The 15,197-nt window shown below is 36.5% G+C and overlaps 3 protein-coding genes across 4 annotated transcripts; 1 reads left to right on the forward strand and 2 right to left on the reverse strand.

Annotated features, from left to right (window-relative positions):
• Positions 1–3,296: 3,296 nt before the first annotated feature.
• On the forward strand, positions 3,297–4,588 carry LOC112292183 (uncharacterized). The gene is made up of 2 exons (XM_024540423.3): positions 3,297–4,027; positions 4,244–4,588. The coding sequence occupies exon 1, from the start codon at positions 3,582–3,584 to the stop codon at positions 4,017–4,019; it is 438 nt and encodes a 145-aa protein (XP_024396191.1). The 5' UTR covers positions 3,297–3,581; the 3' UTR covers positions 4,020–4,027; positions 4,244–4,588.
• Positions 4,589–7,095: 2,507 nt separating this feature from the next.
• On the reverse strand, positions 7,096–10,448 carry LOC112292907 (uncharacterized). Its single transcript, XM_024541888.3, has 6 exons — positions 10,156–10,448; positions 9,004–9,541; positions 8,629–8,792; positions 8,326–8,502; positions 7,905–8,018; positions 7,096–7,709 (listed from the first exon to the last, which is right to left on the reverse strand). The coding sequence occupies exons 1-6, from the start codon at positions 10,355–10,357 to the stop codon at positions 7,426–7,428; spliced, it is 1,479 nt and encodes a 492-aa protein (XP_024397656.1). The 5' UTR covers positions 10,358–10,448; the 3' UTR covers positions 7,096–7,425.
• A 1,376-nt stretch (positions 10,449–11,824) lies between these two features.
• Positions 11,825–13,533, reverse strand: LOC112292908 (enhancer of rudimentary homolog). Of its 2 annotated transcripts, XM_024541890.3 has the most exons (4): positions 13,393–13,533; positions 12,912–13,005; positions 12,576–12,696; positions 11,825–12,305 (listed from the first exon to the last, which is right to left on the reverse strand). In XM_024541890.3, exons 1-4 carry the CDS (start codon positions 13,393–13,395, stop codon positions 12,212–12,214), a joined length of 312 nt encoding a protein of 103 aa, XP_024397658.1. In that variant the 5' UTR covers positions 13,396–13,533; the 3' UTR covers positions 11,825–12,211. The 2 variants fall into 2 exon arrangements, with proteins under 2 accessions (XP_024397658.1, XP_024397657.1); XM_024541889.2 differs by lacking the exon at positions 13,393–13,533 and having other exon boundaries at positions 12,912–13,011.
• Positions 13,534–15,197: the final 1,664 nt, after the last annotated feature.

The following is a 15,197-nucleotide window of genomic DNA, read 5'->3' on the forward strand; positions in this document are numbered from 1 at the left end:
AATATCATGCAATGTTCACAACAAAGGTCCATTCACTTTACTGTAGTAACTTCAGGACCTTTTCAAAAAAAATTAAAAAAATTAATTTAATTTAAAAAAAAAAAAAAAAAAAAAAAAAACTTTGCACTTTGTGCTCTCCTCTTTTATTTTGTTTGTTTTCTTTCTCTTACACATCAAAAGTGTTTTATTTTATGTAATTGGGCTGGGAGTTTTAATTACTAGTTGAACATTCTTCTAATTGAATGGTGTATGATTTGTCTCTAACTATTACTGTATTTGCTGATGCAACGATTTTTGTAGATTATCACATGTCAATTATAACTAATGAAATAAGAAAAATATTTGTGAAGCTTTGACTATTTTACACTTAAAAACTAATTTGGATAATTCAATTTATAACCTTATCAAAAATATATTTATGAAATTAAAAAATAGAAAACAAAATCAATATTTTTTAATTAGGTATTTTTCCAATTTGTAAATCTATAAAACAATTAATTTGATGAAATCAAAAAGATGTCATTGTTATAATAATAATAATAATAATAATAAATGGTTAAATTTATGGTTACAAGTTATTTTAATACAGGTAGGATTTTGAGAAAATTTCCTAGTCTAATGACCATTTGAAAAAACACTATTGCATTATAGAAGATTGAATAAAATTTCATTCTTCCAATATTTTGAGAATTATAAATTTTTTATACTTAAATTATCAATGATTAAAATTTTTATAACATGAAATACATCATCTAAGAAAAACAGTTTACTTTTTATATTAAAGTAAAACAGATGTATCTCTACTAAAAAAAAATATTAACATATATCTAAGTGTATGTCTTGTACAGCTCATTCTTGTTAGATTTTATTTATAGTTATTTACAGGAGAATATATAATTTGATTTATCAAAAATATAATTATATTATGTTATTCGAATAATAAAATAAAAATGTAATATTTAATATTTTATTAAATTCTGTAATGCCATCAAGATCAAACTTATCAAAGAAATTAATAAGAAAATTTGAAATTATAGAATTACTATGATTCCTAATAATACCATAAAGGCTCAAAATGGTGAAATTGACTACATCAATATTTTATTTTATTTTATTTTACTCTTTATCAGAAGAAAAAAACAATACTTCATGAATAAAAGTCAAAAGTACTACATTAACAATAAAAATGCTTTTCTTTTATGTGTTTGATTCTATCCTTGGAAAACAAAGTAATCAATTATTTATATTAATTTTTAATGAACAAGTATTAAAAAGCCCAAGCTTCAATTAGAAGTAGGATTCAAAAACTTATTAAAATGCTTGAACTATGCACACTGCTGAATAATAATAATAATAATAATAATAATACTATGCTATTGTTGTAATCTATTTTCTGTTAAGTGCTCTGAATGCAAGCATCCTTCTCACAAACACAGACTAGTGACGTTAAGGGTTCCTCCACAAAGATGAAAAAAGACAAAGAAAATATGATGATAAAAAATTATAGATCTAAATTATTGGTAGAAGATAAATATCAAGAGACATATATAAAAAATTAAACTGTAACAGTTGAATAGGATGTGACTCCGATTTGTTGTTCAATTTAAATTCTACTTATCAAATCGACTTTTATTCTTTCTACAATCCTGTTTTGAACACTGTAGTTATTTACTTTTCTGTGTGAGAGAGTGTGTGTGTATATATATATATATATATGTGTGTGTGTGTGTGTGTGTGTATGTATGTATTTGTACAATTTCAATCTTATGGTATTCTATTAATTTTTAAATTTTATTTCTTCTTCAAAACATGATAATAAATGATATTTGCAATGTGAAATCTAAAATTTTATAATTAATGATATATAGATATAATATCTAATTATGAAAAGTTTATAATTTTGCTTAAACACAGTAAAATATATTACATGGCTCTGAAGTCATACTAAATATAAATACAATCTCAGACAGGAAAAATTGAATACATTTGAAATTGCTCAATGACAAATGAAAAGTAAAGAAAATATATATATATATATATATATATGCACATACACATATACATACATACATTTTTTAATCAATTGTAAACTCTGTATTTTGAATTTTAGAAATTATTTCATTACTAAAACATCAGTACTTTAAATGTAGAAACACAAGAAGATAAATTCACCTGTAATTTAGAACTTTTGATTAATATTGTATATAAGGAATATATTAAATGGAATATACTAACCTCATCCCTATTTTACAAGTTTTTATCAATTATAGTCTTCTTATTTTTTTGAATCTGTAACTTTTTAATAAATGTTTGTACATCTAATTTTTAAAATTGTGTTACTGGATTTGATAAACGTTTTTTTTATTTGATTTCATGCAATTATAAAAATTCCACTCAAAATGCATTTAAATGTTTTTCTTTGATTAAGTTATTTTGTTGCATGTATATAGATATAGACCATTGTTCATTATATATATATATTGTGATAGTTTACAAGTAATAATAAATTTAATAATAATTTACCACTTAGTGCGTCACATTGGAGTGCGTGCAAAATTCTATCTTGTACACAAAACGCTCATTAAAAATAATAATAAAAAATAACTATCAATCAAATCGACTAACATGACAAGCGGCTGAGTTGTATTATGTCAACTAATCCAAAACACAAAACACGAGAATCTCAACAACAGAATGATCGCAATGAAGAACGACGATGCAACGTTGGCTTGAACACGACGCGGAAGAGAAAGATACAAAGGCCAGTTCAAACACAAACATGGCGATGGGGTGTGTAATCACAGCGCAACGATGTGCAGTTGCATTCAACTTGGTCGACGACGGCGCAAAGCAGAACGAAACATACTCCAGTTCGGAGTGTGCAGATGTGCGGAAATGTGTGGTTTCTTCGGAGCATCGGAGTTTCTTCGGAGGCAGATTCGAATGGGCGAAGGGAGTGAGGCAATTGCGATGAGGGAGGGAAGGGGAGCACTGGGATTCCTGCAAAGCGGGCTTCGGCGCCGAGTGAGGCTCCGTCATAACCCGAGGCGCGCTGCATGCGAATTCCGATCCTCCTGCGTGTCCATCGGATGCTCTTGAGTGCAAGGCATGAAAGCAGGTCGGGATTGCACGTTCTTCATCAGCATTCCCGCTGGATAGTCCCCGCTCTGCTGCCAGTGGACAAGAAAAGCCGAATACAATGGCAGGTTTTTCGGCGCATTCGCAGTAGGTCACTGCTTCCAGATCCAATCAGCTTATAAATTCTACGTTGGATGATGATGATATTTTAGTGTTGTGCATTAATACACTCCCCGAGCCTCAACAGTCATCGAAGGAGGGGCAGGGAAGATGATGCCTGGCACAGGATTAGGAAAACGTTCCGAAGCCGTGTGAGGGCAATTTTAGAATCCGAGATCCACCTCGTCGGTTTGCTGTGTTCGCTGTGACTCGTTGTGGATCTCAGCGCGCGCAAGTATTGCACGTTGTGCAGGCTGTGTAGCTCGAAACTTGTTTGTCCCTGCCCCTCCTCATTCACTTGCCTCATCACAGTGTTTTATGTAACGTGTGTAGGTGCTGCTACCATGGCCTTCAAGGCAGTTTTCCTTCTGGTTGCTCTTCTAGCGGCTGTGTCCGCTGTGGCTGAAGCGCACGAGGAAAAGTCGGACAGATTTTCACTCAAGATCATCTTGCACAACACTGCTAGCAGAGATGTGAGCTTCAAACTGGTCAATCTTGGGAAGCACGCTTATGACACTGTGGTAGGGAAGGGGGATCAGTGGTCTGCCATAGGTCCCGTCATCGTCAACCTTAAGTTCCCGGTTATGCGTTTGGCGGTGAGTGTTACCAACAAGAGCTACGTTTTAAGGAAGAAGCTCCTGAAGATCGACTTGGAGAGGCGTTTCGGCAGAGATTATCTTAAGGGCAAGAAGTTCATTGTTCTAACTGCTCAAGAGAGCTGGAAAAAAGAGTTCCTCTTCATTAAGCTTGGCCGCGACATTGTCCAAAGAATTAAGCTGTAGATTCGCAGGTATGATATTCGTTTGAGTAATAGTAGCACCTTTCCCAATAGATTTGGGATTAGCGGCATATTTTTTTTTATCCTCTAGGTCAGCGGTCAAGTTGCAACGTCGTGATGTGGTACTTGCACCGCGTTGGTGCTTCTTCCTTTGACGACATGATACGAGTCTTCATTGGTGTTGCTTATCCTCTCTAAGTTACCACATTGTTTTGGTTAAACTTGCAGGAACGTTGCGTCTGCAGCAGGCATGTGACCGGGTGTCCCCCTTGCTAAAATATCGCGAGTTTTCAGGTCTTCACATATTCTTTTCTCATCGAGCAATACTGATTTGTGCATTTAGATCATTCATTCAATTGCTTATTGAGAGCCTATTCTTTATAACGTCAAGCTACTGTGCCTGCACTTTTGGGCCGGCCGACTTGATTGCTGTTGTAACAGCACTGGTTAGCGTGTTCTTGTTCTATTCGAAGTTATAGAATATACTGTTAGCTTTTCATTTTAGTTCATTGTATCTTCTTGGAGACCATGTGTTGTGAAATCGAATTGAATAAACCCACGCTTTTCAGTGTCTCTAGTGTAAGTAGTTTTTCTGGAGAGTTCTTTCCATTATTGTATATTAGGGATTTAATTTAAGATAGCAGCGTTCTAGCAGACGAAGATAATCTCCATTGTCAGCCCCTTGTATTGAATCCATTCATCATTTACTGCGACACTGATAGACGATTCTTATTGTTGCTTTTAAAGTGTCCATTGTCTCGTCCTATTCGTTCCATTATCAAATTTTGTCATTGTATTTTTGCTCGAAGAGTCTTTCTCTAAGGCCATTCAGCTTCGCCGTGACAGCACGCCTATCCTTAACGCCATCGAAATAGCAGATAGAGCATATCTACTGGAAACAAACCGTTTTCAGCCTTGCCTCAGGTCGTAAATGCATGGCGGACAACGCACGACCGTAAGTCAAAACTCTAGAAAACCGGCAATACTCTCTTTACGTAAATCTTATGGATCCACACATATTCCAGGAAATTTACATAGATCGTCTGTACAAGACGCACTGGTTCCCTTAGCCAATGCTCAAATGTTGAACCGAAATCAAAACGTTGCCACCTTCATACTATTTCCTCCTCGCCGAAATCTGCAACCATACATATCGGGTGGAAACACATTCAAATAGTTCACACTTCCTAATTTGCCTGCACTTGTTCGTGGGCTATGTGCAGAAATCAACACAAGTTTCTGGACGATAAACCTAGTAGGGTGTGCGGCGACATGAGTACTTGGATTACAATTGCTGTAATAGAAAGAATTCATAATGATATCAAGAACATTTAACCTATCATTTTATGTTATTAAAAATAGACGATTTTAAAGATTTCTAGATACAAAATTTATTTATTTTTATTAAAAAGACAATAGTGGAACTTTTGTAGATTAGAGTAAAAAATAGATGATTAAATATTTTAAATATTGAATAAAATATTTGTATTGAATAAATACCTATGAATAAATTAATACAAGTAGAAATAACCTTAGTAAGTAATATGTTTTTGTAAAATATTGTGGATATTTTAAAAATGTTAAATCTCCAAGCATTCATGAATGTGTTATGTGGTTATAAAAATATAAATTTTGTAAATCCTACATACTACTACAAGTGTATCTATCAATGATATGATTTTAATCGGACTTCATGAAAGATAATATATTTATGTATAATCAATAAGAAACAAAGATAATCAAAAATACATATGTTAATAAGATTAGGAGGTAGAAAAGGGGCTACTGCCAATAATATTGAGATGATAAAGATTTAAATTCAAATTAGAATGATCATAAGATTAAATCATAATTATCAAAGTTTAAATCTATAATTATGTGCTAATTAAATTTTGAATATTATTTCTAAAATTATACATTTAATAGATATTTGAAAACAAAATTTAATTATTCAAAAATTAAACGAGAAATATATGTATGTACATATATATATATATATATATATATATATATGAAAATTACAGCTTTATATTCTATTTTTAAATTAAGATTTTTTTTTATATTTTTTATTAAAGGATATTTGAATTGTATAAACTATTAAGTTTCCTAGATACCTATGCTAAGAAGAGTAGTAAAAATATATAAAAATAATTTTGTAATATAATGTTTTAAGAAAAATTACAAATATTTAATAGACAAAAATAGATCTATAGGTGTTTTAAGTTATTACAGTAAAACATTTAAGAAGTTTTATACATTTAGGAAGTCAAAATAGATGCATCTTACAATTGAGATGCTTAACTTCTGTGCCTTGTGATTTATAGAAAGTTTTTGAGAAATCTTAATCCAAGCTAGTATATAAAGAGACAAGAGTGAAGCCATTATCTATTTAATCAATGCTTTTTCATTCTCCACTCTTGATTCCACTTATTCTAGTTTTCATACTTGACAATACTCATTTTTTTACATTTTTTTCATACAAATTTTAAATTTAAATATATCTAGATATATTTTTTTCATTAAATTTATTTAAATACATGTCCTTAACAACAAATGTGTTAAAATACATGCAAAATTGTTGCCTTAGCAGATGAGAGAAATCCATCTATATATAAATTTACTCCTTCACACATCTCTACCTAACTAATTTGCAATCCACCATGCTTTTTTTTCTACTTGACATTATCAAATGTGCCTTTGAATATTGAGATTATCTTTTAATTTATACTATTTTATTTTAACTAATAGAACCAGAGTGAAAATTTTGAACTAACAATATATTCTTATGCCTATTTATATCATTTCTTTTATTGAATTTCAAACGTAGCATCACTACTAGAAGGTGGATCATGATCTTCTTGAGGGATTGTTTGCTGGTTTGGCAAGCGACACACTGAGCTGGTGCTTCATAGTAGACGAGTTGCTTGGTTGCAGGGAAAATCCAAGGTTGTGAAACTTATTAGCTGCATCTTACGGCATATCAATAGCTGGAAAATTTAAGAGAAGCAAGTCTGGATTTTAACCAAAACACTTAACCATTTCACTTCCCTTGTCACAAATGGACAATCAAGCTGCAACAATTGAGTGAGAAAGGAACTACTTTATTGCAGACAAAAAAAAAATTCTCTCCGTCCACACAAAAATGCCTCTTGTGGCAAATCCAAATTCCAAATGCTGTGAACCTCGAAGCTATCTTGAAAAGTTGGACTGCCTGACTTTGCAAAAGCTGTAACAAGAGCCGTAATCACCCTGGAAAATATATAGAACGGTAGTCAGACGCATAAGTTTTAGGTTATATTATCTCCCGGTGGGTGCAGTACTCAGATTTGACCCAAGTCCTCTACCTCTTCGCCACAAAGAATTTCTTCACAACCAGTTAAGGGCGACGAGTAAATTTATACAGCAGCATCTCAAACCTTCGCTCTCATTCCTAGATAATGAGCCCAAGGTAGTTTTGTTATAACTTCTGAAAGTTCTGACTCACCACCGCTATCACTAACTTGCAGTCCATGCCTCTCGCTTATCCACAAAACAAGAACATCATCATCAGAAGGGAAGTCTTGGTCCTTTGGGACAGCCTCGAATGCGAGCTTCTCAGCCGAAAGCCCAATGCTAGAAAGTGACTTTTTCGTAAAAGCGTATCCTTCAGCTTCATACAGCACAATTAAGAGCCTCTTTTCCAGTTGATGAGCAGCTGCAATCATCTCCAAATCAAGCAGTATTTCATTAGTTACTAATGCACATAATAAATTCTTTGTTCAGAAGAAGGAATTTAACGAAATTTGTAGCAAATTGCTTTTCATCCTGAATCATCCTTCCTTGCGATAATCCTAGGTAAATGCTGATGTACAAACTCATTCTGATACAAGCTTAGCATGCTTAGACTCACCGAGGTCCTGTGCAACCTCCACTTGTCTCGTGAACTCTCCTCCACCTCCGAACAAGGCAAACTTCCGAGAACTACCCAAAGTCAATGGCACCAGCATGAACATGCAATTTGTACCTGAAAAAACGTTGGGAAAGCATAAACATGAGTACCTACTATTTAAAATAGCGTCTTAGATAGAGAATGTTTTTAGAAGAACACGGATTCTCAACATTATCAACAGTGATTCTTCCGATACAATTACATGCCTAATATTCACTTGTTGATCTTGTCAGAATGCACATGGTTTGGAGGGGACTTTAGCATGCTAAAGACATACATAACATGCTTTGCTAGAAATTTTAGAGCTGGTCTATCAGATTCTCATCATCCTGAATAGCCACATCTGAGGATCTTAGCGCAATTCATGAATGTGAGGACCAACCATCAGCAGTGCTCGAGTCCGGACATGTGAGAATACTCGAAAGATCACTCCTATTCTCCTCAAACCATGTGGAAAGCACTCTATAAGCTTCTTCACTACTTAATACTTGTGGATAGGAACCAAGCATGGCTGTACTCAGCTTGGAATTTTGTTGACCTCTCTCACCCTTCACGGTTGCTGCATTCTCAAATAAAGGATTACAATATCAAATATTAGTATACAATCTTGCAAGTGCATCAAAAGAACTACAATATCCATTTTTAAAGAAAAAAGTGCAAACACACAAAGTTACCGTGCACTTACAAACAACCCAAACCCCAAGAGCTGCAGCAAGCCCAAGGCATAGGATGCCGGATAACACCAGCAATGTAGATAATATTCTGACCAACCGCCTTAGCTGATCCACTTGCGCATCATCCACTTCGGGCCCAGTCTCGACAACAGCGTGAGCTTGAGCTCTTTCAAATCTATGACCACCCTTTCCAAATTCAAGTAGACATTAATAAGTACCGACTGATGAGTAACAACAGAAAAAAGCAGTGAAGTTCAGTCGAGTATGAAGATGGCATGGCCATATACTTTTGCATACCAGGACAAAAAGAAACACCCAAACATCCGAAAATCTGCAAGATAAATTTATTCGAGAGAGTATACATAGAATGTCGCTGGGCTGCATACCTGCAATTACCAAGTCTTTCCTCTAACGATCTCACTCGAGTTTGGTGCTCAGTGAGTGAGTATTCACAGGAACCGACCTGAATTTTCTCTTCCGAGTGTTGATTGATTGGCTCTTCCTTCTGCACACCAAGCTTCGCTGCATAGAAATCTCGCTCCGCTTCGCACAAGGCAAGCACTGCTTGTTTCTGATAAGTACACTCCTCTGCACCAATCATCGCTTGACGCATGGCTTGACAATGCGCCAGGTCCGCAGCCACAGCATTTCTCTCTGCACTGTGCTTTACTCGTAGCGAAAGTTCTTTCTCCACGCATGAACGCCGCAGCTCTAACTTCTCCTCCAAAAATTGAAGCCGTAGTTGCGAATCTGCATCCCTCCATTCTTTTTCTTTCTCTACTAGAGCCCCTTGGCAGCTAAGAATTTCTCTCTTCAGCACAGACATATCAGCCTCAAGCTCCAGAACACGCCTTGCTGCGTCTTGGATTGTGTCATTGCACCAGGAGTTGAGCACGCTGCGAGAAACTTGTGACGCTTTGTGCCCTGTACATATGAGCACCAAGTCTCGAACGGTACTCTCAGCCACATTCAATATAAATCATGACTCAACTTACAACTCAACTCATCAACACTCTGAACACACGAGGTCATCATCCAAAATAGGTCACCCGTAAATAGGAACATTATTTGAACCACAACTGGCTGATAGAGTGATAGGTTTGTCGTATAACTCAGTACCATGAACAAAGGATGCTAGCAAGCTTAGAATATATTACTGCTTGATCATTTTTTTACTTCTCACAACTCCTCTCTAATGTATTTAAACGATCATTGCGAATGATCCCATTCCAATTCTAAGCACGACCTCTCAAAATCAACGCAATTCACATCCACTACTAAAACAGAGTCATTGCAGCCCAGTCACAACACTGACATACATGAATATTTATTGAGAAACGAACGATTCGCGCAAACATCCGACTCCACAATGACCATCCAAAAGGACAGTAAAAACGATAAGAAGCAAGAAAAATGTGTATGAAATCAAAACACACAAGAACCAGTACTATGCAACAAAAATAAAATAAAAATGAAGATGGTGCATCACGTTCTTCCTGTATGTGAGATCGCACAAGGAAAAATCCCCTGACACTTACCAGGGTTCCACATGCGAGCATCGGAGAGCCAATTTGAGGAAGAATCGTCCACATTGCACGCTTCTTCCTCCCCTTTGTTGCATGTTTGTACTCCTCTGCCCAAAGCTGTAGTTGTGCACACTGCGAAGAAGACACAAAGGAAAAGAAATTGTGGGCTTGAATGCTTGCTCCCCACTCTTGAGTAGTAACCCCAATTAGCCATTGCTTGCTTGGACGACAGTGTAATCAGTCGATCATGCGCATCAACAACGCAGGGGCGACACAAAATTGCAAAATTAACTCCAGTCCCGAGCTCCACCAAAGCTTCACTCCCAGAACCATATATCCGGACCTTTTAATTCTATGATACCCGTTTATATACATGCCACCGCCTCGGGGTACACATTTACCTAGTTCCGGGTAGGTTTCAGTATTGATGCCCGCTTGAGTCGATATATACCCCGTGATACTCAGGGCTTCGTGAAAACCTCTCGGTCCTGCTGTTCCTAAATAAATCACAACAGCAAATATCTCATATATCAATTTCTCTAAACAAACTATTTTTTTTTGGCAGTTATAGAATTTCGGTTCAATTTTAAAAAAACTTTACAACCACAGAGCCACATCTCAAGACTTAGTAGTCTCTTTATTTACGGTCCTACTGTTTCTAAAATAATCAGTTTTATTTAATCAAACTTGTGTAATAAATTTTCACAAGAGATAGTTGATCGTTATATAATCAAAATTTTTATTTCTATTTATACATATACTCTTATACTTATTCTGATTGACGTGTCCAACTTACCACTATAAAAATATACCCTAAACTCGTCTATCTTGACTCAAGAAAGAAGATATGTTCTTTGAGTTCATACTCACTAAAGAGTTATTTTTTGAAAAAAGATCAATTATGAAATGAGTTGTTGTTTATTAATTTTTTTATGAAGCCTTCAGGTTTTTATAAAATTATTACATGACTGCTTTTTATTAGCTAATATGTATAGAAGTAAAACTAAAGGAGGACACAACTTTTTAGACTTGTTTTGAAGGGAACTATTAAATAGTGGTACCTCCCATCAAAGCAAGCAAGTTTTGAACATAGTTTGTGAGCAGCTCAAGCGTTGGTGCCAGGTCTGGGCACTGGCAAAGCTGTAAATAATTTAACCCCTTTTCGTATCATCCTGGCCATTGTTAGTGCTTAGTTCAGACATGGTTACTGGTTTGATAAAGAGGTATCCATGAACTACGAGTCGAACTCCTAATGCACAAAGAACAGGGAAGAGCAGTTTGTGCAGCTGAGGCAGAGCGATTGCATCTCTGGGCAGAAGGGCAAAAGACGCCTCCAGGGATAGCAGCAATGGAGATGTATCCCAGTGGAACATATTTTACAAATGCAATTCCTCCTTTGAATGAGCCTGTCTTGCAGTCTTGGAGCCTCCTGAATCATACGTGTATCCAATTAACCTGAAATCTTCAGGTTTACATGTAGGGTTCAAATCGTGAGTCGCGTTGTGCTTTGTGCGCAGCGCCATTGTTCTTTCCGGTGATCAGATGGGAGAAGGACAATATAGACACATCTTAATTGTATTCCTACATCCAATTGTCTTCCTCTCATAATGCTGGCCGAAAATTGCTACCACAAAATACGCCCAGGTCTATGCACTCACTGTTGATTCAAAACTGAGTGATATGTTTCTGAACCATGTATCATATTTGTTGTAACCGGTTCAAAACCGGCTCAAAACCATCGCTTAAGTACATTGCAGATAGATTAAAACGGAGCTCTTCCACTCACCCCAGGCCTATATCAATCTGGAGCGTATTGAAAGTTGAAAATCCATACAGGAGCTTAGGGGTCCTACAGAAATCGGGAGACTCCTTGCAAATGTTACATGTTGAAAATCAGATACAAATAACACTGTCCAAAATATATAACCCTGTTAACGACCAATAGTTCGCGGGACCCCAAGGTCAGATCTGTCGTGTGTATTATCTTCCACTACGACCATAACAGGCTCCATGATAGCTTTCACTTATCTGCAGCCTTCCCACACGAAGAGCCGGGAGTTTACCGATTCTAATTCTTGGCAAGCCTCTTCAGCCGTTGGAAAGCCTGCTGCTTGATCCAGGATCGATCGAAAGGTGCATAAGCTAGAATGGCTGGATCAAACCTGCAGCAAGGGTTCAAAGGCATATGCCGATCAACTTCCGCTATCACAGAAATAACTTCAGCTGAAAATTTCAACACGTTGCAGAGCTGGAAGGAGGAGTGATATAAACCTACGGAGAATTTCTGGTTAGAGCACGATAAATTTTAAGGTATTAACACCACAAAAGACCTTCTTAAGAAATCTTGCATTAAAAGAGCGGTTCAATTAATTCCTCGCATTTCCACATCACGATGCAGCAAAGAACGGAATAGAGAAAGCGAAGACGCTTACACAAGGGCGCTCAGGTCAGTGAGAGCTTCAATATATTTGTACAAGTCGGACACGTCGTAAGTGATATTCCGTAGATTAGGATTTGCCTCTTTCAACCTCTTTTCAAATTGTCCACAAATACCTGCTCAGAAAATTGCAAAAGCGAACAACGCCAATAAAAATAAAAATAAAAACTGTCAACAGCATACTCCGTAGCGGAGCAATTTTTGTGAAGTTCAACTCAACGATAAATACTTACAAAAATCTAGGCATACACACTGAACTAAGAATCGAAGATTAAAGATTGAAAATCTCGATATATCTTGCAGGAGGAGGCATTTGAGAGGAATCAAGTACCATCCATAGCAGCTGGGACAGACTCGTAGTCCATGAAGGTGCGAGTTGCCCGGTTAGTAGTAGGTTGAATCAAGATAATCGTATGCCTCTGCGCCTGCATGATTCATGACAAGTCAACAAGCTCAAAGACCAATTCAAGCAACCGAAAATTGAACCCAGACAGTGATTCTCTAGTCCGATTTACCAATGCAACACAACCCGGACACGGTAACAAAACCCTAATATCCCACGTGCAGTACCGGCACCACCAATCACGCCATTTCTTATTTTTTAAACTCCCGGCACAAACTCCACACTCCACACTCCCGACCTCCAACATCGAATCCCTGCCTTCAAAGAGCCACGAGATGAAGAAAGAAGCAACCAAACCAAATGCACACACTCCACGCCTCCACTTGCGCAAAGCAAGCGGGACTGTTATGTCGCGTGAAACGAAAATCACGAGCAAGAGCATAGAAAACGAGAGCCAATTTGCACATACCATGCCGATAGCGGATGCAGCGACGAGAAATGAACTAAGGAATGGCGAGAGCGGGACGAGGAGGGAAGGGCGAGGGCGAGGGCGAGGCGAGGATGCGAATTGGAGTCAGGCACGAAGTGGAAAGAGAGGCGGAAACTGGCTATGTCGTCGAAGAGGCTCTCTCTCGCTCTCATCGGAGAAGAAGCCGCGGCGTCGACCACCCGGCCCTCGCTCGCTCTATTCTGAGGTGGGCCATGCACCACTTCCCTCTACCGCCAACGAATGAATAATGCCTTGGACGGATGTTGAAACTGCGGTTCACGGATGGATGAATAGCTTTTCGTCGCTTCAAGTGAATTTACTGTGGGTGGTGATTTAGTCTTTGTGGGATATTTCTGCGGGTTCGTTTGAGCCACACTGTGTTGGACTCTTTTTTGTGAAGTTCTCTGCTACATAAATGATGTGATAGTCCTGTTATATTGTGGCCTGAAATTGTGGCAGAACTGTTGGAGGGCCAAACCATCAAAGATCAACCTGACCTTGCTGGTCAAGTCTTTCAATTAAAATTGAGGGCTATCCTGAAAGGTGTACATGAAGAGGCATTTGGTGAAGTTGTGGCTAAGTTGTGGGTGATTGAGTCTCCTATATATGCACATTTTGATCATATTGGAGGAACATAGTAAGTTGAGAATGCCATAAGAGTTTGACTCTTTGGTGTTCATTGAATTGTAAGACCCTCTTTTGCATCCAAGAGCATATGAGGCAATAATAAGTTGTATGCTCCTTAGACCATGTGGCATTGAGAAACCAAATGCCTTGTGCATGATTGATAGATGTTCCAGGAAGCAATATCCATAGATGTTTAATATAGAAATAAGATGCAATGAAGATGTATATCCAATTTATCAATGCCCAGATGGTCATGGTTATGATACATTCAAGGCTGCTTGTGTAGTTTTTAGCCTTTACAACTTGGATAGGGAGTGGAAGTAGTACCTTCAATAAGTGGCAGTCATGAAGACATGCAGCCAACTGTAAACTCTTTTTGTAGTTATTTTGATGCATTATATTCTTGCTAATGCAAGGGTGCTTTAGACCAACAACAAGCAAAGTCGTTTAGACAATTACGCACATCTCTTGCAAAATTAAAGATATTAATAGCCCACAAACAAGGAAGTAGAAAGCTTTGCACTTGCATTCATGGCAAAATAGTTGTAAAAATTTGATATAAGTCTTGCAAAATTCAATTTGTCAAAGGTTGTGAGGAATTTGAACATTCTATTAGGTCATTGTTTGATTAGGAAATAGCTTAAAATCAATACATATCACATACATGTGTAGGCTTAGAATAAAAACACACTTCTAACTAAAAATCAATAAGTTACATACCATAAAATAGTTGATGCATATACTATAATGGAACTAATTTTTTTATTTTTTTATTAATATTTCTAATAGTACTTAAAAAGTATTCTTGAAGAATCTTCTATTAAAATATGTTTGGACTAATAACAATGTTGCGCTTATAGTAGAATCTTGAAATATTGCTACATTGTTACTACTAAAAGGTCAATTGACACATTCAAGATTTAAGATTTCTATTCAATTAGAATTGATCTCTACTTGCAATAGTTGCAAGCAATCAAAATTAATAAGAGTATTACATTAAACAAAATTGAGTGTGTGAAATGAGGCATCAATGATGAAGAAGATAGCAATTGAAATTACAAATAGAATAATCTATAATATAAGCAATCAAAATGAATCATTTCATGACAATTTCATGTCCAAAGATTTTTGGAAATTACTTTTAATGATATCTAGTA

The sequence above is a fragment of the Physcomitrium patens genome, chromosome 15 (genome assembly GCF_059467195.1).
Source record: "Physcomitrium patens ecotype Gransden chromosome 15, ASM5946719v1, whole genome shotgun sequence".
NCBI classification, from domain to species: domain Eukaryota; kingdom Viridiplantae; phylum Streptophyta; class Bryopsida; order Funariales; family Funariaceae; genus Physcomitrium; species Physcomitrium patens.